The 23,547-nt window shown below is 32.7% G+C and overlaps 1 protein-coding gene across 1 annotated transcript in view; it reads left to right on the forward strand.

Moving 5' to 3' along the window:
• Nucleotides 1–23,547, forward strand: part of LOC123663038 (neurobeachin-like) — an 84,488-nt gene that overhangs the window by 38,073 nt on the left and 22,868 nt on the right. The window contains exon 4 of the mRNA XM_045597779.1: nucleotides 18,307–18,422. Within this exon, the coding sequence (XP_045453735.1) occupies nucleotides 18,307–18,422 (116 nt within the window). The remainder of the gene's footprint in view (nucleotides 1–18,306; nucleotides 18,423–23,547) is intronic.

Raw genomic sequence — 23,547 nt, forward strand, 5'->3', positions numbered from 1 at the left:
TTCGAAAGTGCTTATTATTATTTTTACATATACAAAGAACATTTTGATCTTGAGATTATCAATCGAAACACATCACAAATCTTAAACGTAATTTATATTTCCCGTTCGATTCGGAGAAAGAAAGTTCGAATCTAACGATGAACGACTGACATTTTATTTGTATGTAAATTTGCACCGCAAAATAAATAAGTGCTCTTGACACAATATTATATATACATATGTGTTATAATCCACTGCGTACATAGCTATACTAAACTTCTATTTGTTCTTGTCTCTTGTCATCATAAAGAAACAAGAAAGCTGTGACTAAAAGACCATAAGTATATATATACACATACGCGCAGATATATTCACGACAAAATAATAATAAGAGGCCATGAGATTCGCCAAGTTAAAAATTAATCAGAGTCAAATATATATGTATGTTTAGTGGCTTATTTGATTCATCATATCGGTATGACGTTATGTGTTATACTTATATATATTGCTTCTGAAAACCTAGCTTACATTATTAGTCACCTTTGATATAGTAAATTCATAAAAGAATACTTTATTACAAATTATATAAAATGTGTTACAGAATACGGGGATCAAAGTTGAATACCGTTAATCACACATATGCTCTCCCCAGCGTGGTGACTATGGGCAAAATACATGAGTTCACGCCATGTTTGGCGCCAACTAGTGGAGGCCTAGGTCCAGCAGTTGACTGTTTTAGGCTGAAATGATGATGATGATGATGATGTTGATGATGATGATGATGATGATGAATTACACATATTTTTCAAATCATATGAGTTTAATTCAAGTACAATATATTTATGTATAGATATATACTTAAATAAAAATGTGTTATATATCAGTCATCTGACACAAGAGGAGCAGGCAGTAACTGCTTCCTTTTGAAAAAAGGCGACCGTGTGTTTATGTTTGAAAAAAGAGTCTAGAGAAAAGTAAAAAGTACTATGATACCAACAGACTTAAATGTACTATGATAAATAAATATGTATATATATATATATAGATCTGCGTAGCGCTGTTTGCTCGGTGGAGGGCCTCAGCATCGTATTGAGAGCACGCGCGGTATTTATAGCGTTCGTGATGGCTCCGTCACTCGCATTGTCTTTATCTGATAACTGACGATAAGTGCGTTATTTACTTACATAAATGTTTAATGATTCGTCTATATTATATAAGAATAAATAACAAATAATTGGTATATTCTCCGAAGTACGTATTAGTTCAATTATCAATGTCATTTACTCTATTTACTTAGGGATAATTTGAATATAATGATACGATAAAATTATATAAACATTAGTTACGCTTCGCAGGTTTGCTTTTTGCGTGAAAGAGTAACAATCCATCCATCTTTACTTACCTTAGAATTGGTAAGATTAGTGGGATTATCTAATAGTATAACCATTTTGGCATTATACTTTTCAGTCACAAGCCATTATTATTAAGTTGTGGTTTTTCCGCTTTTCGTTACCATCACTTACGGCCAATTTCAATTTTTTGCCTAACATTTTGCTTACTATTGATAGAATTTTGACGTGAGCTCTATACATATTGCGTCAAAACGTGTGTCGCCGTAATAAACTGTATGAAACTATTTTAATCTTTATAATTATTTTATAATATTCAGTCAAACCAAGTGTTTTAATTAACATGAGTGGCTTATATTAATGTATAAACACTTAAAAACTATTTGTCTCAAACTCTTTTCAAAAAACAAAGATTACACACAGATAAATAAAAATAGAATGTAAACATACATACAAGTAAGTGCGAGTAGATATCGAGAATTTTCTCATAAAGAACACGCTGTGAGACAGTGTTATTAACATGATATGCATTTATAGTAATTACTGTATTCGTGACTTCGACAGAACGAACGTAATTACACGTCTCTAATAGCACTATTTTTAAAAATAGCTTCAGCCTGTAATATCCCACTGCTGGGTATAGGCCTCTTTCCCCATGTAGGAGAATGATCAGAGCTTAATACACCACGGTGCTCCAATGCGAATTGACGTATATATATATGATGGATACTTATGAGTAACGATCGATACCAGGTGTACATGATAACGACCGGGATCGACGGCTTAACGTGCTCCCACGGTACGGTGGGGAGACCCACAAGGACTGCACAAACAACCAGACCACGGCAAACATCAGTATGGCCAATACAATCCTTTGTTACGTGCGAAAATCGAAGCCGCAACCACCAGCGCAACAGCCACAAATCGGTGCTGTGACCGTTGCACCAAAAAAAAAATGTCAATTGAATTTCAAAATTATAAAATTTGTCATTGCACCTAGTTTTTAACGTGTAATCAACTACCAAATGAAATTAGTATTAAGTCGTAATTTTACGTTTGTACTCATAAAAAAAAATTGTAAAGTCAACTGTATTTCTTTTAACTTTTGAGTCAGTGATTGACTTAACAGAACATACAGCCATAATATAAGAACGAAATTCACATAAGAACAACTCTTATGGATCAGAATGTAAATATAAAATGTTGAAAACTAAAGCCAATATGTATACGTTCACTTAATTTTCTAAAAATTTTAAAAAACAATAAAAACCCTCTCAATGTCATGTGTAAATCTTTAGGTTATAAATAGTGAGATACCAATTCCACTCCTAGCCATATGTCCAATACAATTGAAATACCGTTTAGTCCTACTTTTTATTTTTTACTTAAATTTCTACAAGAAATATTATTCCTACGTGTAAGAAGTATACTTAATAAATTCGAAACTAAGCGTTACTTTTTTTTAGAATATCAATATTAACCAAAAACCGTGACAATATATGTTGAATCATTTTGTCGTAATACTCTAAACGTCACAATATTTGAGAATCATTTTGAGTAATGATTTAACCAAAAAATTAGAACAAAATTTAAAAATCATGCTACGTATACCAATACGAAAATCCTTGAAACTTATATTTAATCAGTCAGTCACCATAACGTAAATTATTATTAATCTGTTAGTTTTGTCATTTTGTCAATTTAAACAAAAAAAAAAAATTAGTACAATAAAATTAAATATCATTAAATGTTTACGTCAGTTTCGCGAGGAAACGGAGATTAGACGGTGCGGTGGCTCGCGTCGTACAGTCGTCGCCACAGTGCGGTCGATGCGGAAATCGGAACCGCTTCCGCGACACCGTAGCTTAGAATGTTGATCGTTTATCATATTGGTCATTTGTATTTACTAAGAATAGATTCAAGGTTTTATTGTGTTATTTACCTTTATAAATATATATTTTTTTTTTCTAAACATTACTTTCACTTTTGTATAGCAATTATTATAGTTAATTTATCTGAATATGAATCAATACAAAGAAATTATACACACAATATTTGTGCACTATCTTAATAAATATATTTATTGCTATTTTAATAAATTAAACCTATTTAATAAAAGCTCTCCGTACTCGACAGTACCGATTATTTCCTTGTTCTGATCTTGTCATGTCCCTTCAAGTAAATTGTTCGTTATTTACATTACTTATTTCACTGCACACCTCATGTTTGTGTATATAAGGCAACGATTATTTATGTAAAATGCACAAACAAACTTGTATATTTTATGATTAAATAACGTCAAGTTAATGACTTACGCCGTAGACGTATTGTAGTTTTTTTTTTTCAACCAACTAGGTCGATATACAAGCGCACGGTACTCTTGATGTTAAGCTATTACCGTAGCTTATAGACGTCTGCAACACCAGAAGCATCGCAAACGCGTTGTTGACCCTACCCCCAGTCCCCTCCAGGACCGCTGGTCATCTTACTCACCACAGGAATACAACACTGCTTGAAAGCAGCGTTTTTTAGCTATGATTTTCTGTAAGGTGGAGGGAGGTACTACCCGTCGGGCTGCTCCAGATTTTGAGCAGGATATTCCCGGCTGTGCCCTACTTCAGGAATAGATGTAATGTGGCATTAATGACGTTAAATACATAATGTAAAATTTGTTTTATTTTATTTGTACATACATTTATAGGTAATTTATATACATACAAAAAAACGTAAAGGATTGCTCCTATTTTCATTGACATTGAATGGATAAGATTTATTTAAAAGAAATAAGGAACAATATTTATAAACTATTCTGTACATAAAACAGTAATATATAAAGTTTATAATTGTATTTGCTCGCAAACGAAAAAAAAACGACTTCAATTACATCGACAATGAAATAGTGTTATCAAAGATTACTTAAAAAGTAGTCGTCAGATCAGTCTATATAGTTAATGTCGTTACAAATAGATATTATTTATTTCAATAAAAATGGTGTAAACCGATCATTGTTATGAAACGCTATCGATCACATACGAGGACCTGATCCCCGTGAAATCACCATGCCTGACTGATGTGTCGTTAGCGCATGAATGCCACTACACCATTATAATCGCAATAATTATAATGTAATATCAATATTTCCTGTGGTCGTGTAGACAGGATAGGTTTATGAGTGGTCTTGTATTATACACGAATTATTACCACGTGTTGTGAAATTATCTGTAGTTATACAATCACTCCCTATTTGGAATAAGAAATATAATATGTTTATTAATTTTTTTTTATACAAATTTGAATTTTCTTTATGTCGTCATTCTTGTATGAGATCATATTACCTTACTAAGCCGTCAATTACCTACTTCACTGGATTTTTAATAAGTAAAGGTCACTTTATATAAATGCCTGTTATGTCAAAACCAACTTAATCCTCTCTTATTATGAGACCGCAGCGTCTTAAAATATCCTTTTGTCACGACTTACAGTGCAAGCAAAGCTTTATTGACAGAGAACTTTGACATGTTATGAGAATTTCGATTTTAAAAGCATTTTTTTTATTATCTGAATGAACAACCGCTCTGGTGTAGCGGTGCGAGTAGTATATAAAACACCGATGGTTTGCAGGTTCGATTCCCACTCGGGATGGATATTTCAATTTAGCACGTTAAGTTGTAGGTCCCGGTTGTTATTATAAATACCTGATAGCGATCGTTATTCAGAATAGGGAACTGATCGGCCAACCCGCAGTGGAGCAGCGTGGTGGATCAAGCTCCAATCCTTCTTCTACATTGAGAAAGCGCAGCAGTGGGATGTTACAGACTGAATACGATATGCGATGCGATTATCTAAAATAAAACGATTATACGATTGATTTAACCTTTTGCGTCATAATGTTACGGCAAACTTATATACACACCAATCTGCATGAGAGATAGTTCAATAAACCATAACAATTTCTTTTATAATTGTGTATCTGTATGTTCGTTTTTTCGTCGCACAAAGTCCGCTGTATAAAACTGAATACAGTTTTCACAGCTGTGATCCTGAAGGTTCTCGGCATCTTGATATACTATCTAGGAGTACCAAGAGCTACATCTCATCTTTCTATGTATATTTGTAGTGAAACCATTTCGAAGTTTTTTTACACACTTTTAGTAAGTAACGTAGAGGAAATCGCGGACAATAGCTAATACTGTGATATATATTCAAGAAAAAATTCTATAATTTGATGTTTTATTATATTTTTTGTGTACATTTGTAACATTACTAGGTCTTTTTTAGTTATTAAGTACTAACACTAGTTATAAAGGTTTCGTTTTACGAATATTTATGGATATTTTTGGTGTCCGATTAAAAAGACATTTTTATTTATTGTATAATTTTGTTTGTTTCATATTGCATTAAAGCATGACCATGACTAACATGATTTCTCACAGTAATGTGTTTATTGTTTAATTTTACTATAATCGTTTACAATATACCATTATCGTATCAATTGCTTGTACTAAGTTGCTGTTGTAAGTGACAGTTCAACTTATTATTATTTCTTTAATTAATAGTATTTAGGAGAAAAGAATTAGATTAACTTGACTACAGACTACTAGAATACTACAAGAGAGGTCGGTTAGAGACTAAATCGATATTTTTTTAATTGTGAGCATCCTTCAACTCTTACTTCAACACTTAAGGTAAATGAAGGTATTTACGAAATGATTATTTTTAACTAATATAGTAACGAGTGGGTTTTTACTCCAGGCCTATTGAAATTCATATGTCACGCATTGGAGTCATTTTTTACAATTACTTTACAGTAAATTTTGCGGTCATACGTTTATTTACTTTTTTCCTTAAAAGTCATTCAAGTAATACGAGGAAACCTAAGTAATGCTAATTCTGTGACTAATATTTGCTTGTGAATCATTTCCAAAAGCTTTTAAGCTCTAGCGTTTCTAAATCTTTCTTCATCTACCCACATCTTTCCCCAATTGACGTTAAAATTATTATAAATATCGGTTTAGTAATTTTACAGTGTAACTTGCAATTCGTAATATTGATATAGATAAAATTAAAACCATAATAATTATAGAACTTTCTAATTGTACTAAAATATTCATACACAAACGTAAGCATAAACTACAAATAGCAAAACATTAAATGGAAAATCTTTTAGAACCCTTGTTTTATTTGTATGTTTTTTTTACCTTTGCTATACAAAATGGAAAAATTGTTTTTTTTTCTTTATTGTCCTTATATCAAGATCATGGTTCTTTGTTAAAAACTTTATGTCTACAAGCGGTGTGTAAAACACACCGCTTAGATTTTGATAAAGGATTTTGACGTCACTTTAATATAATAATATTTATTCTTGTTTTAATGTCATTCTTAAAATATCATATCTCCATAAGCCTATAAGTATTTTTTTTAAAGTGGTTGCTGCAAAACACACACCGTTTACTTATTATTGGACCTGCGATTGATACTTGGTCAGGGAAAAGCGTTTTTTTAAAAACTATTACTTTATTAACACAACTTGTTGATAAAAATACAAAGAGTTTGACTAGCCCGTTAGCGCAGTTTGTAGTGGCCCTGCTTTCTGTTCCGTGAATCGCGGGTTTGATTCCCGCCTGATTCTGGGTGTAATATTTGTTTTTATATAAGTATTATATGTATGTATATTTAAAAATAGTTACAACAGTCGGATGTTACCTGTAAAACAAGCATTTAGTTGCTTATCATAGAGATAGACGACCGTACGTATTTTAGTTAGTATGTTTTAAGATTTAAAAAAATAGTTATGAAACAGAGGCTTAAAGATACAATGATATATAACTAAATAGAGTAATGTTAAGGAACTAGCATCGGAGATTGAATGTGTCGAATATTTGAGATACATGAGTATTGTAAAATTTGGTAACAAAGGAATCGTTGAGGGTTGTTTGGTAAACGCCTAGGTAGGTAGGCCTAAAAGAACCAGACACCAGATCGAAATGTAATATTTGTGCAAATAAAATATCTAATTACACTACTTCTAAATTATAATAATAATAAAAGATGATTTATTGAATTAATCTCGAGGAAATACTTAAGTCACCCGCAACAAAATGTAATATCATCTTCCGCACTCCTTATATTCAACCCACATTTCAAAGGAACTAAGTTTTTGGATCGACCCTTCTATTTTTGGTTCGTATAAACTGGTATTTCAATTTATAAATGTTAAATATCTACGCTATTTAAATGTGTGAAATAAAAAAAAAATTATAATAGTGTTTAAAATAAGGAATACTACAAACCTTAATACAATTTGATATTTATTTTTAATAATTAATAGATAGTTGGCTGTTACGCACGAATTCGTCTTTATAGAATAACAACACTTCAGCCTATCGCAGTCCACTGCTGGACATAGGCCTCCCCAAGTTCGCGCCACATATCCCGGTCTTCCGCAATCCTCATCCAGCCTACACCGGCAATCTTACGTAGATCGTCGGTCCAACGGGCCGGAGGACGTCCCACACTGCGTTTGCCGAGACGCGGTCTCCACTCTAGGACCCGTCTACTCCAACGGCCATCGGTCCTGCGACACAGATGACCAGCCCACTGCCACTTCAACTTGCTAATTCTGTGGGCTATGTCGGTTACTTTCGTTCTCTCGCGGATAGTCTCATTTCTAATCCTGTCTTTGAGAGAGACCCCAAGCATAGCCCGTTCCATTGCACGTTGAGCGACTTTAAACTTATGGACCAGTCCCTTCGTCAGTGTCCACGTCTCGGCTCCGTATGTTAACACAGGCAGGACGCATTGCTCGAAAACTTTAGTCTTCAAGCATTGCGGAATCTTCGAAGTATATATAATTATAATTAATATTATAATTATATATACTTAAATAATTATATATATTATAGAATAAATATACCATAAATATTATTACGTTATAATTAAAGTCGTTCTGCTTTAAGAGCGCTTAACACTTTTTTCCCTAATTGAACGGTTTGCGAGTTGCTCGAAGAAACGTAATAAATACTAAGTTATAATTATGTTCTAATGTAAAGAAAAAAATGCACTAACTGACCTTTGCAACTTAAGTCGTGTTAAGTTTCAAGGCTTTCGTTGTGTTAATAAGTTTTTAATAGAAGAAAATTTATATCGGAATCTTGAAGTCGCTGAACGCACGAACGTGCAAACTATTTAAGCTTATTATAATAGTGTAAGGTTAAAAATTAATCTACTGATAATCAAGTTGCAATATATTTTTAACAAATTTTTACTTTTTTTATTTTGACGCCGCGTTGGTGCAACGGTCACAGCCATGGATTGTACCTGTTGCGCTGGCGGTTGCGGGTTCGATCCTCGCACATGACAAACATTTGTATTGGCCATACAGGGGTTTGCCGTGGTCTGGGTGTTTGTGCAGTCCTTGTGGGTCTCCCCACCGTGCCTCGGAGAGCACGGAGGTAACGGTTGTTATCATGTACACCTGATAGCATTGGAGCAGCGTGGTGGAAAGAGGCCTATTCCCAGTAGTGGGATATTACAGGCTGAAGCGTACTTATTTTAAAAATGCTTTATTACAAAATATTTTATAACATATTGTTTATATTATCTTTTGTGTTAGTCACTTTAAGAATTTCATACAAGAGTCGCTTAGACCTCGCAGATAATATCACATAAATAGCGCATACGTATGTTCAAAATCGGCCCACTCAATCGGATGGTCAAGTGCGTCTTGTCGCCGATAAATATTTTCCATAAACAATAAAACAACGTAAAACGCTCTTGACCCCGTGTAAAACGTTGACCGTACATGAACCTGCTTTTTATATTTATTATGTTATTGAGTCGGCCTATTTGTTACTCAATTTTAAAAAAAAGAGTAATTTTAGTATCTTGCGACTTTTGTATTTGGAGTTTAATAAATACGACAAAAATAATTAACATAATCACAATTTCTTTATTTTTCCTGTGTTTATTGAAAATATTTTTACTACATTATAAATATTTTCGTTAATGTTGTCTTCGCTAATTGTTCAATTGTTTTTATTATATATTAATTATTAACGTATCTCAGGGAATTTCTAGGTCTCGATCGTGTACATTTATACATTTAAATATCCACATTGTTTAATTTATTTTATCACTCTATTAATCCATTATACCACAATCGTGATTATCTGTAGATCATAAAATTTAAAAATTCAAAAATATTCGTAGAAACTTCCGTTCTAATAAAGTTATTTAATTTTCGAAAAACATTGATTATTTTCCTTATCGATTGATTAGTTTAATGGCTTTCAGTTGTGCCAAAGTAGCACGGTTGATTCCGCCATATTTTCCTTATCAATGCTTACGTCTTAAGTGTCAATCCCGCTGTTCCATATAAATTATAGTCTGTTTTACTTAACCATAAATTCAGATAAAATCTAAGTTAATAGCCGATTTAATCTACTGATTGTTATGTCGCTTTGTTATAATGACAATGCTTCAAATTTCCGCTTACACTTATCGATGTTATCGTTTAAGCATACATACATGCTGTTGTACTGTTGACAGTATTTAGTATGCGCGCAGTAAGTCAACAACAAATTGCCATTGTATGGATATCAGCCACATGTCTGTATAAATCTTAAACATCTTTAAAATTCCACATAAATCGGTATCAGTATCAGGGGACGTCTACAATTGTAATACTAGAACAACGTCAATAAAAACGTGCGATAAATGTTAACGGTGACAAAATACGGATATTCTTTTGTTTTTAACACATTAGTGCGCGATTTACTAATTAATGACGTATAAAAATGTGGCATGATTTTTTGTATATTATTGAATGAATTTTAAGAAATAAGTTATTTTAATTAATTCTATTCCTTTAAAGATCCCCTTCTAGTTAGTAAAGACCTTTTTTATATGTTTACCTCAATTAATCGACCCTGTTAATTATTGTTCTTGTGTATGTTTTTGCTGTACAGTTTTCAATGTCAATGTTTACCGGATATGATCGTGTATACAAAGTCTCCGTGTGTAGCTCACGCTGATTTAATACAGCCTCGTGTAGAAATAAGTTCAAAGCAGATACGAACAAGAACAAGAATGACATTTAATAAAATTCAAATAAAACATCATCATGGAACAATTGGAAAAGTTCAAATGTGTGTCATTAAATTGGAAAAGTTCAAATGTGTGTCATTAAATGGCCTTATTTATTTTAATTTGATAATTAATTGTATATTGTTTATCATTAAATTAATTTGTAGCTTATTATAAAACGTAAATAGCCCAAAATAAATGAATATTTTTATATGACAATAAAAGTATGTATGTGTATGTATGTAGCTAAGTATGTATGCAGCTAAGTATATATTTATTTTATATCACTAATTTCGAATGTAGTTGCAAAATAAGTATATAGCTTTTTTATTATTTTTAACCTTTTTGTTAAGTTTTTTTTTTCACTTTATCACTCTTGCTCTTATGACTCCCGCGGTAACATCATTTCTCACCACCATGGGTAGACTGGTAGAGATCTCTTACATCCTTTCTAAAAATGTCTTGTAATTATGTTTTTTTAAACTGCAATAAGGAATATATATAATTAAATAACTAGTCCAATAATTATTCGAAAGTCTTAAGTCAGCGCGCGTCCTTAGCAATCGGGTTCGCGAAATAAACGTCGAGATTTAATAGGAAGTTAACACTTCCGAATGGTCGCACAATTTGTTTATATATTGCCGTTTTAAATAACGGCACGCTTACTGCGTCTGAACTTTCGTAATTGTTAACCGTAATTAGACATTGTAGCAAAAAAAAACCTGAACCACGTGACTTCCTCGTACTCTTGTTAAAGGAAGTACACAACTAGTTGGAATATACAAGATACTAAAAATATGACTACTCCATTTTTAATTAAATATATACAAACATACATATATATTCTGTTACGTCACGTTGAAATGGGTCAAAATTGATTTAATGTAAAGTTGTTGAGATATTTTGATAATTACTATAAGTCGAAACAATTGAAGTAAGAAAATTGTACTAGAAAAGTAGAAGGTACATGGATATGACAAAACTGTAATATGTTGAAAAAAAATTATATAGTTTCTAATTCAAAATATTAATTTACTTGTCTATTAGATTTCTCAATTCTATCAAATAATCTTTGCATTATGACGCCGCACAGTGGGACAGAACCGTGCGTACCGTCTCAAAAATCTGTAACTTTTTTGTTGATTGAAGTAAATCGCTGAAATTTGGTATGTAGTGTCTCCAGAGTACATACAATCCAATATAATGAAAATATTTAATAAATAATATAAAATAAAATAAAACAAAATAAAAATGTATTATTTTAATATTAAACCATGGTTTGGTTAACTTATTGAATTATAATTTTACAGTTTTAGGATATTTATAAACCTATTTTATGTTATTTTATATTACATATGAATCTTACATTTAAATAAATGACAAATATATAATAACCCACTCCAAAAATATATTTTACAAATAATGTACGAAATTATTTCGATTTAAATAGCTAAGAGGTTCTTAGCTTCCTCTAACGATTTCTTGGATATAGTGACTGATGGTTTTCTGATACTTGATATATAAGGATCTGACGTAAATAGAAGACCATGAAATACGTCTTCGTTTGTTGCGGACCTAGAGCATTTTCTAGCATGATGCAATCTGAATTTTTTGTAATCTTTATTACGCAATTCTTGGGCATCCTCAGATAAATGACCAATGGGCAGAACAGCAAAATGTCTTATTATACTTTCCCTATGTATTAAGATTTTATCTACTGAAGAAGGCATATTATACCACATATATTTTGTTACGTACAGTTGTTCCATATTCTTTCTTTTTTTCGATTTCTCTAATAGATCTTCATAAGACTTTGGTGGACGTCCACGTTCTTCAGATGTTGTAGGTGTAATATCCATCGGTGCTTCTTCGAATTGTACCTTAAATTCACCGTCTAACCACGATATATTATTACTAAAGAAACGTTCTTTAGTTCGGTTAGATTTGGTCCACCGATCGTTAAACGCTGTTATAAGCGTTTTTTGAATACGTTTCACAATTAATTCACTTTTTTCAGACGACAAATGGTGGTGTTGTTCTAAGCATTTTTGAATATCTTCTGATTTTGTTCCATGGCCAATAAAAAATTCGCATAATACTCGTCGAGGCACAACAAATTCACTCATTTTGTTTTTATTTTTAACTACTTTTTTTACCGAGGTTGGTAAAGACTATATTATGTTAAAGCACACTAAAGTACTGGTAAATGACAACGTAAATCAATAACTTTTATACTGAAATTTCGTGTGAAAAAATATTACTATCTAGTGTCATTATCAAGTTCCTAACCACTATCTATGAAGGTGGTTAGTAGTAGGTAGGTACTGATAATGTACACTAACAACTATAACTAGATACCACTTGATCCCTTTTCCTTCACCGCGATAGAGAAATACATAAACTATATGAGAAACATGTAATTCACACAGTGATAACAAAACATTAACCACATCTGACCGCACGATAAAAAAAATATACTACATACTAATACATTACCCAAAACTCCCACTTTACCTAAAGATTGAGTAAATAGATAATATTGTTTAAGAAAAAAAGGTCAAAAGTGATCTAAATATCCAAAACTCTCATTAATCAGAACTAAAATTATTTTTGGAATATTTTGTATTTTCTCCCCATTAGCCATTTTTCGTTTCATTTCAAGGGGGGCAGATTCAGGCACTCAATTTTTTTTGCCCTGACTTTTAGATTAACTGCTCTATACGATGCTATCAAAATTACGACATGGGCAGACACCGCTAACTCTCAAAAGTCTATGCAAAGTTTCTAATAAGGATAGAATATTAGGTCCTGAAATAAAAATTCTTTGCCTCCCCAGGTTTCACATAATGGTTCACTTAAATTATTTTTAAATAGAGTACTTTATCACCATTCTAACCATATATCACACTTACAAATTTGCTGGTAAAGTAATGCAAATATGACCATGTAAACTGGTGGAATTGTGTTCTACATAATTGACATAATTTTGAGCGTCAACTTGCAAGCCTTATTCTAATACAAAAAATAAGAAATAGTGTATTTCAACTGCTATATAATATGCATTGAACATTCAGTTAGACATATGCATTAACAAAATATTCAATATAGAACATTACGAAAAGCTATTTTTGAGACGGTACGCACGGTTCTGTCCCACTGTGCGCCGCGATAGCGCAGCGGTCACAGCCGTGGATTGTACCTGTTGCGCTGGCGGTTGCGGGTTCGATCCCCGCACATGACAAACATTTGTATTGGCTATACAGGTGTTTGCCATGGTCTGGGTGTTTGTGCAGTCCTTGTGGGTCTCCCCACCGTGCCTCGGAGAGCACGTTAAGCCGTCGGTCTCGGTTGTTATCATGTACACCTGATAGCGATCGTTACTCATAGTAGATGTCGATCCGCACTAAACGATTTGCTACCTCGTTCCTAATACGCACCGCTAAAATTTGGAATGCCCTTCCGGCTTCCGTTTTTCCAACGAACTATAACTTGGGTATCTTTAAATCAAGAGTGAATAGGCATCTTCTAGGCAAGCGCGCACTACCTTAGGCTGCATCTTCACTTGACTTCAGGTGAGATCGCAGTCAAGCGCTAGTCTATATATATAAAAAAAAAAAAAAAAGTAGAGAATATATCCGCCAACTCGCATTGGAGCAGCGTGGTGGATTAAGTTCTGATCCTTCTCCTACATGGGGAAAGAGGCCTATGCCCTGTAGTGGGATATTACAGGCTGAAGCAACATCATCATTATCTGTACATAAGATTCGATGAAAATAATTATTTAACTTACTTTTCTTATTCTTTCAGTCTTTAAACGACATCGAAATCTTCTTTGGCCATAATGAAATTCATGAAGGATTACTTAAATATAAGATTAAAACGACATATATGTACGTACAGGAAGTCAACAACAATAGTGATGCCGGCAATAACTTATTTAAATATAAACATAAGAACTTCACTTTTTTCAAGTTGTGATTAATTTAAAGTTTAAATATTTCTCAAGTATTTGGCCGGAGTTGTTTCCGGCGAATAATTTACATCGCCTTGTTTGTATTTGTTTTGATTTAATTATTTGTTTTGTGGCTCGTGATTTGTAACGTTCATGTTAAAAAGGAGGAAGTTTGTTTGTCTGATTGCTTTTATTTGAATAAGTTTCATAAGAAGGTATTCCGATACTAGTTTTCCATAACCTGTTTAGAATCAACATCAGTCAGAATATTTATCAGCAGTTAGTGACAATTCGGTGCCTATAGGATCTCTTAGCTTGATAATCACTTAGGGCCGTATAAACTGGTGGCGGATAACGCTATTTGATGGATAACATTATCCAACAGATTAAAGTTTTTCACCATCAAATTCCTATATATTTGTTGATATATTTCTATTATAAAATGTAAATGTAAATATATAATATATAATAATCTATGTCGTTAATAATTTGAGGCGAAGCAGGCCCTAATGGCTCATTCTAACTTCTGTTAAAGTTTATTTGTAACTTATCTGCAGGATAAACTGTATCCACAACTGATGAAAGAGGCCCTTAGTAATATAGCAACAGTGGAATGATGCCAAGAATGCTGGCAGAATTTCCCCGTTGAATCGCTATGCCAGTTCTCTGGACAAAAAATGCACCAGCACTTTTGACACTGGTAGGGCAGGGCAATAAGACGAGGAGTTAAATCTTTTATTTTTTTTTCACGACTGCTGGTCCAAAGTCCAAGTGTTTCGTCTGCAAATGGCACAAAGGTGTAATTTGGAATTAGTGACGAATATTTGTGCCGTTTAGTCCTCAAGTATTTATTATTATTATTATTTAGTATCATTTGTTTACAAAGATTTCAACGATCATTTCCTCCGTCTGGCATTTTAAATTTCTCCTTACAAAATTTCGGTAAACACCTTGACTTTATAAAAAGTACAATTTAATACATAATGACTTAATATAAGTATTTGTAATTTTTTTAAATGTCACATATTTTGTAATATATCTTTTGGTAAAATATGCTTGATTAATTTTTACAATTAACGGTAATTTAAGTGTATCGAAAATACTTATGACCCATATAACCTATAAACATCATATTGCAAAATTAACGTGACCAATATGACATGATAAATACACATAATAGCACATTATCTTTCTGGAAGTTTGATCATACCTAAAAGAGCGTAAAGCTTTAAGTAACAACGGTGTCTTAAGACCTTTTGTAAATTCAACAACAAATTCAAGTTTTTAGAATACCGCAGTTGTATCGCATTGTATCGTACAGTTGATCTTGAACCGTTATTATCAACAAGACTTCTTCTAGTATCTATTTATTGTTGATTTTTGACGTACTTTTTGATATATATTTTTTTATAATACCCACTTATGTATTTATATTTCTGGCTGGTCTAGACTAGTCTTTTTAATTTAAAAATTGAAGATATAAACTGTATTGTCGATTGATTTAAAAATACAATAAAAGTAAACATTCTCAAAGTATTAGATCGATGACCGGCCTACCAATAAATTGTAATCGAGAAAGTAGTCATACTCAGTAATAAGTATTGAGAGAACAATTGCAAATAGTAACTGTTCCGGGCAATCCCAACAACGGGATTTTAATGTACTGCTATACTAATTTTTTTATGTATATAAATCGAAAACTCTCACAAGTACCAAATTTAAACATTATACATAATAGTGTCGAATATCGCGGTACAATCGACCGCTGTGTGCCAGACAGCTCGACGCGGTCGTCAACCCGCCGGCCGTGACCCACTCGCGCTCGCGGAAACGCACAGACACTCACGATTATGTATTTTACTAAACGATGTTTACTAAAATTACTTTAGTATATTATATATATATATATATATATATATATATATATAATATACTAAAGTAATATATAAGTATAAATATATATATATATATATATATATATATATATATATATATATATATATATTATTTGCTATATTTTTAAGTAGAGTACAATAAGTAAATGCGTTACGCTTAACGGTATTGTTATAAAGTATCAAATCTGAAAAAAACAAAACATTACAAATAACTAGGCTACGATAAATATGTAAATAGCCAATGCAAAAATTTATCACGAGTTCAGGTAGTAATCATACATAATCAATAAACGTAAAATTGTCTAAGTTACTATTTTGACTTCTGTAGTAGGAAAAATTGTTCAATAACAGTAAAATATTAGTCATCTCCATGTCATTGATCGCAGCATTATTCTTCTTTTTTATTACATAAAAATAACAAAATATTTTTTAAATTCCTTAAAAGGCAGATATGGAAAACATCCAAACAATACAAATTATGAATTATCAAAGTCAAAAAATAATCCCACTCACAAAACCTACGGAACACGGAAAAACAATATTCCAATTCGCTCGATTTAGCGGCGCCAAGGTTCGCCACTAGCTTTATATTTTATAAAAATTTTATTTGCATGTGATCGTGGATTTGAACCCATTTTACATTGAACCCACTTCCTTACGATTTTTATTTTTATATCAGGTCGACAGCTTCGGAAATAGGTCAAGAGTCAGAACGAAATTAATTTTTTTAGTGATGGAAATACTTATATGTGTAAATATTTGTTTTTTTTTTTTATTTGGAAAGCTTATAACTTATAATAAATATGTTTAATACGGAATAGAAATACAAAACGCTAATAAAAAGTTGCCACATATTAAGCTGCATATTTCTTTGTATACAGCTTAAAATAATTAAGCTGTATAAAAATCAGCAATAATAACGTCAGTAAGTGCTGCGACAGTAAAATGTATTTATAAGCGACAATACAGCGATCGTAGTGCAGATTGCGTTGAAATATTAATTATCGTAATTTAATTGTGCGTTGTTAGTGTAAGTACCGCTTGCTTTATAGCATTTATTTAATACTTAAGTAACGCTGTTACACGCGAAACGATAATGTGTGGCTAATGAACTGTGAATGAAAATGTTTTAATTTGTTACTTTAAAAATTTGCTTATTGTGTTTATATTAAACTTCGCATTGTGATAGATGTTGTTTTTAAATAATTATTAAGTTACTAGTACCACATATTTACAATGCAAAATTTAACGTACAGTTTATATTTATTGTGCATAATCACAAGAAGTGATATGTTAATGTTCTATGTAATTAAAATAAAGTCACTCAAAAATAATTACTTTTTTCTTTAAAATCAAAAACAAAAGTAACGTAAGTATTTCAATAGGCTTCAAAATCACCTTGGAATAAAATTTTATTTTAACTATCGTTAAAAGTTAAGCTACCAGCGATTTGGAAAGTAGATTCTGGTTTAGGCTTCATCCTGTAATATCCCACTACTGGGCATAGACCTCTTTCCCCGTGTAGGAGAAGGATCAGAGCTTAATCCACCACGCTGCTCCAATGCGGGTTGGCGGATATATTCCTTACTATAAGTAAAGATCGCTATCAGGTGTACATGATAACAACCGGGACCGACGGCTTAGCGTGCTCTCCGAGGCACGGTGGGGAGACCTACAAGGACTGCATAAACACCCAGACCACGGCAAACACCTGTATGGCCAATACAAATGTTTTTCATGTGCGGGGATCGAACCCGCAACCGCCAGCGCAACAGGTACGATCCATGGCTGTGACCGCTGCGCCAACGCGGCGTCACACGCCGCGGGTTGGGGCATAGATTATACAGATGTTCGTCATGTAATGGGTATCTGTAGGTACTTAGGTTGTGCTTGTAGATTAAGCTTCTCCTACACGGAGAAAAAGGTCTAAACTCAGCAGTGGGATGTTACAGTTTAAATCGTGATCACGATCGGTTTGATTTAGTACCTAAATTAAATTTATATTATGATTTCGTTTTTAAAAGTAAGTTTTATCTGTTGTCCCCAGGCGCGCGTCAATGATGTCTCCTCGTCAGCTCATGCGCAACTCCAACATGACGCAGAAGTGGCAGCGACGTGAGATATCTAACTTCGAGTATCTCATGTTCCTGAACACTATCGCAGGTGAGTTTTTTATTATTATTTAATAATATAATTTTGTAACAATAACTTAACTCTAGCTTTTTTCAAATGTAGGTACGTATCATTTTATAGAGACGTGATGTGTCGTGTGAAAAACATTAGAGCTCACAAGACACCGACGTGACTGCTTTATTTTGTTATATTATTATCATCACTTGTGTTTATACGTCTAAGATTTGAAGAAAACGATCATTTTTGAATTTAATTTATTAATGAAACTATTTGAAACTTTAACTCTGGTTTTTTTTTGTTACATATTATTTTTGACGGTAAAGCGGGTTTATAAAATACAGTTCTGTTAGTCTAATGCTTTACATTTTGCAACAATACTTCTATCAAGAAATAACTTATTTTTCTAAATTTTAGTGTATAACATTAATTATGTATAGTTTATAGCTTTTCCTTGCATAGATATGAGATTCGTTAGACATGTAGGTATGTAATCACTAGCTGTCAACCGCGGTTCAACCTGGGTAAATTTGAAAAAAAAGGTTCAGTTCAGTTCAGCCTACTGATGACTAAAAAATGTTATCAATAAATATTATCAGTACTGTATTTCTTTTATTTCTTTACTTGTCCTACTCTATACATATTTAAATATGTATAGAGTAGGCCACAGCCTGAAACAGCCTGCAATTGAGAGACATTGTAGGCTATAAAACTTTAGGCGATATTAAGTAATACTACAGTAAATAACGTATATAAACTCGAACCCCTGCAAACGTTTGATTAGTAAAAGAGAACATAATATTTCTAATCGTAAGATACTCTCCGCGTCACAAGATATCGTCAAACTGATAGCATGCGTCCAGTCCGGCGACAATGAAACGCAAACAATAGAGAAGAGACAAGAAAATGTACAATAATTTACTAATAATAATTACATTCCTTTTGATATTAATGTGTTTATGAATCATTACAGTAATACCTAACATTTGAACGCATCGTTGTCCTTAAATAATATAAATCTATTAATTAATTTATTTATTTATTTATTTTATTATTAATTACACAATAACGTAAACTTAATCTTAATAAATACTATACAGCTAAGTGTTATAATTTTTTAAGGTGAACACCACATGCAATTCAACATTTTGGTAAATGTAATTCTTTAGGACGATTTTTGACGCCGCGTTGGCGCTACGGTCACAGCTATGGATTGTGCCGGTTGCGCTGGCGGTTGCGGGTTCGATCCCCGCACACGACAAACATTTGTATTGGCCATACAGGTGTTTGCCATGGTCTGGGTGTTTGTGCAGTCCTTGTGGGTCTCCCCACCGTGCCTCGGAGAGCACGTTAAGCCGTCGGTCCCGCTTGTTATCATATACACCTGATAGCGATCGTTACTCATACTAGAATATATCCGCCAACCCGCATTGGAGCAGCGTGGTGGATTAAGCTCTGATCCTTCTACATGGGGAAAGAGGCCTATGCCCAACAGTGGGATATTACAGGCTAAAGCGAATTCTTTAGGATATATCACTGGAGAATAATCCGTCAATAGACTATTTTCTATTGAGGTAGGGCACAGCAAGAAATATCCCACTCATAATTTGGAGCAGCCCGACTAGGGAAGTACCTCAACCTTACAGAAGGTCACAGCTAAGTAATACTGCTCTTTAGAAGTGTTGTGGTCCGGTGGTGAGTAAATTAGCTACGGGGATGGGTCGGCGTTTAGGGTCGGCGACGCGCTTGCAAATTGCAATTCTTCTGGTGTTGCTAGCGTCCATAGACTGCGGCAGTGTTTCCCAAACATTGTTCTGCCATTTCTCGGTAATTTTCACACTGCCGCTTCATGACCCACTTAATACTTTTAGACCCAAGCTGGTTCCATTAGGTAAAATAATACACGTTTATTAATAATAAAAATCGATAGCACGTATTGTTACTAATAAACGAATTATTCCTTCATATGAAAGAGTATATTATTAAAAATTTGTGCTAAGTACCTATTGGATAAAAGCAAGAAAAAATTATTTAAGAATGATTGGACAATATGTTTATTGCATAAGCCCTATATCGATCACCCGTTGCATCTTTTGAATTAACACGAAATAACTTCTCTCGTCTTTCTGTGTCAACCTCAACCTTATTCTCAAAGATCGAGGCGTCATGACATCGCTACATAAATAATAATCACATTTTTAACCGACTTCAAAAAAAGGATGAGGTTACTCAATTCGACCGTATATATATATATATATATATATATATATATATATATATATATATATATATATATATATGTTCGGGGATAACTCCGTCGTTTATGAACCGATTTTGATAATTCTTTTTTTGTTGGAAAGGAGATATCCCTAGTTTGGTACCATGATAAGGGAACCAGGATCTGATGATAGGATCCAAGAGAAATCGAGGGAAGCTCTCGAAAATCCGCGTTACTTTTTACTGGGTGTACCGATTTTGATGATTTTTAATTTAATCGAAAGCTGATGTTTATCATGTGGTTATATTTAAATTTCATCGAGATTTGATTACAACTTTTGGAGTACTCTTTGATAATGCGTATTTACTTGACTATACTTTCGTCTACCTACGTTGTATACATACAATTATATCGACAAGTATATCGATATAATTGAAGTCGGTTTTCTTCGTTTGCCTGCAAACACAATTATGTAAAATATTTTTTAAATTATAATTTCTTTTATAATGAAAATATTCGTATTCCGATGTTTTTTGCATATGTTAACAATGTTAAAGATATTACGTGAAGTATGAAATACTCGTAGTATGAAATGGTGACCTATCGAAAAGTATGACACACATTTTAGTAACTCTCCGCTGTTATATAACAAACTTAAGGTTACTTGATAATAGCGATTTTAACAACTATATATTTTTTTTGTTTGTTGAAATACTAGACAGCGAAAATGTCATAATTATAAGTATTACAATGAAACCCATAAAAACCTTACTTTTTTCCGGTATAAAAATGGTAGCTACAGCATTGCGCTATACCAGAGTATTGATAATTCTGTGCCAAATTTCATCTAAATCAGTTTAGCCGTTTGAGAGTGATGAAATAACAAACGGGCATCAAATCAAAGTTTCAATTTGTAATAATAATAGTCATATATCACTTGGGTACTTATACTATCACATATATTTAGTTACCTGTTTTATAACTACATAGTAAATACTGTTCATCTTATTGAAATCTAACTACAATAATACTAGCTGTACTCCGCGGTTTCACAGACGCTAATTTGAGGAAAAAATATATAATTTGTATGATTTTATTTTAGTGCTACCCACGCATTAGGAAATTCTAAACATGTCGCTTAGACCGAATATAAAATCAGCATATCAAAAATTTCGATCTAGCGAGTACATCGTTCCATAGCTTAATTGGCTAGAGCACCACCACGGTCAGTCGGACATGCAGGTTCGATCCCCGCTGGAACGGTCGGATTTTTGATATAATATTTAAATATAAATATATATCATCATTACAGCCTATACAGTCCACTGCTGGACATAGGCCTCCACAAGTTTACGCCAAAAGTTGCCCGTAGTCACCACGCTGGGCAGGCGGGTTGGTGACCGAAATATATATATATATATAACCTTCCTCGGTGATTGGGCTGACGCATCACAAAAATAATTTTTCAAATCGAACCTGGCTCCTGAAATTAGTCGCGTCTAAACAAACAAACATTTCAGCATATTGCATAATAATGTTTACGCGAATTTCACTCATTATAATAAAACAATTTTTTCGCTGTTGCTGTAAAATACCGGGCATGTTAAAAACATAATAAACCGCGATAAAACCCGAAAAAGTTTTTTCGCTATAAAAACTTTTCAGATTTATAATATTACTAGCTGAACTGGCAAACTTCGTATCGCCTTATTTTTTTTTTCTTAAATATAATAATTACATATATCAAAACAAAATATACCCTATCTTTCAAGTTGGATCAAACTGCACACGGTGTGCAAATTTGATTAAAATCGGTTAAGTAGTTTAAGAGTTCATCGCGGACAAACATTGTGACACGAGATTTATATATATTAAGATTAGATATATATTTCTATAGTGTCCCTATCATACATTATAACCAGTAAACGAAGGTTCTCCACAAACAATACTAACTTTTGCTTCTATTTAAATTTTATTTCCCGCATCTTGTTTGACGAAAATGACATTAATTAATACCTACCGCGCACTTGGCATCCTCGGAAAAATATCCTTTCATTGAAATGATAAAGGTATACGTTTCAAGATCAATTTATCTCATCACTGTCGATGCAATACTAATTGATGTTTCGCTCTAATATAATTTTTCATTAAAACTATTGATTTATTTGACCTTTTGATTTATTTTAAAAGAAAGGTATTGTTATAGATCGAGAAGGTTTTTCTTCTTGTTATGAAATTCATTGTACAGTTTTTATTGAGGAACTGTTGTTTGTTTACATAGACGCTGTAATTAAGGTGTGAACTGAAATCATATAATATGTCTGTACTATTTTTATTGCTATTTTCTTGTTGAAATTCATTATAAAAGTATCCAGAAGAAATCTGTTTGAGGAACAATGCTTTTTTATGCTTCAGCCTGTAATATCCCACTACTGGCCTCTTTCCCCATGTATGAGAAGGATCAGAGCTTAATCCACCATGCTGCTCAAATGCTTTTTTATATATATATATATTTTTTTGTTTGCATTTATGATAAAGGGTTAGGTAAGTAAAGTTGAAAAGACGTTCGTTGGTATATTCCTTTTCTTACTTTACATTTAAAAATGCAGTTAAACAATACAAAGAAGACATTTTATTTATTTTTTCTTTATCGTTGGTCTAATCGATCGTAACTGCAATTCTACATATCTATCTAAAAATAAATTTCGCTAACGTCTTCAGAAAGCGCGTTCCGTCTAAATGAATAATTTGCCGTATTAATGAGGAACTCGACGTTTTGTATGTCCGCGAACGTAATATCGGTAATGTACTAATTGCGCGGCATCGCGCGTCATTGCTGAAACGAGGGAACAGCGCTTATCTAATCGAACAGTGCAATGGCTCTTACCGAATAGCAATATTACAAATACTAGATGCGGCAAAAAATTTAGAACCCAGGAA

Source organism: Melitaea cinxia, chromosome 19 (assembly GCF_905220565.1).
Source record: "Melitaea cinxia chromosome 19, ilMelCinx1.1, whole genome shotgun sequence".
NCBI classification, from domain to species: Eukaryota; Metazoa; Arthropoda; class Insecta; order Lepidoptera; family Nymphalidae; genus Melitaea; species Melitaea cinxia.